Below are 1,012 nucleotides of genomic sequence, written 5' to 3'. Positions count from 1 at the left end.
AAGTTAGATTTCATTTTTCTTGCTTTGGTGGAAACTGAAAGTTTCTGGTTTTTTTACCTCAGAGAATCTGCTAGTGTGAATTGGGACATTGAAAGAGTCACGTTAGCCGATGAAGGCCTCTATGAATGTATTGCCATCAGCAGTGCGGGGAATGGAAGAGCAGAGACGTTTTTTGATGTTTCGGGTAAGTATCAATAGTGTTTTATAATGCCTTCAGTTTTGATCTCTATCACTTACGGAGATGCTATTTACTTAATCAGTTTGCATTTATCCAATTGTTTTTGTGATTACTTGATTGTAATCTCTCTCCCTTCTGAATTTGAACTCAAGTCCTGGCTTTTCTTCCTATCCCCAAGCCAAGTTTCTAATTGTCCCTAACAGTTTACAATTTCTTGCTCAAGCACTTAATGCTTTAGTTTCCCTGTCTGTAAAATATGGAGAGACTGTGTGGAGGCCACCTTGGTGATAAGGAGCTGCAATGCCAACCCAAATGTTCATGGTTCAAATCGACAAGCCACTTCACCGAAGAAAGATAAGCAAGCCCTCCCTTGTGCTTTTCTGCCTCTGGAAATCCAGGAGACGGTCAGCTATGAGTCTGTTCAAATTGACAGCATGTAACAACAACAATAACAAACTCTGCTACATAGAAGTATTTACTAGATGCTAGATTTTATTGTTATTATCATTAGCCTTGGGTTCTGACATATAACAGTGGTTATCTTAATGGTACCAAAAGTAAGAAAAATCCCGATTGTGATCGTCATTTATTATGGTGGTTGTTGTTGTTGTTGTTATGTGCCATCGAGTCGTTTGCGACTCATAGTAACCCTATGTACAACAGCCCTAAACCCTGCTCTATCCTGTGACAGTCGCACTGCCTCTGACACACCATCCTGATTACCCCAGTCACTGAACCAATCCACCTCTTAGAGGGTCTTCCCCTCCTGTGCTGTCCCTCCAAACTCCCAAGCATGATGCCCCTCTCCAGTGACCTGTCCCTCCTTACAACATG

The 1,012-nt window shown here is 41.7% G+C and overlaps 1 protein-coding gene across 1 annotated transcript in view; it reads left to right on the top strand.

The window, feature by feature from the left end:
• Positions 1–1,012, top strand: part of HMCN1 (hemicentin 1) — a 763,653-nt gene that overhangs the window by 357,797 nt on the left and 404,844 nt on the right. The window contains exon 11 of the mRNA XM_006901311.1: positions 63–184. Coding sequence (XP_006901373.1) covers positions 63–184 — 122 coding nt within the window. The remainder of the gene's footprint in view (positions 1–62; positions 185–1,012) is intronic.

The sequence above is a fragment of the Elephantulus edwardii genome, unplaced genomic scaffold (assembly GCF_000299155.1).
Source record: "Elephantulus edwardii isolate Elephantulus edwardi_28Jun2011 unplaced genomic scaffold, EleEdw1.0 scaffold00318, whole genome shotgun sequence".
Lineage (NCBI taxonomy): Eukaryota > Metazoa > Chordata > Mammalia > Macroscelidea > Macroscelididae > Elephantulus > Elephantulus edwardii.
This window is presented reverse-complemented; position numbering and strand designations above follow the sequence as displayed.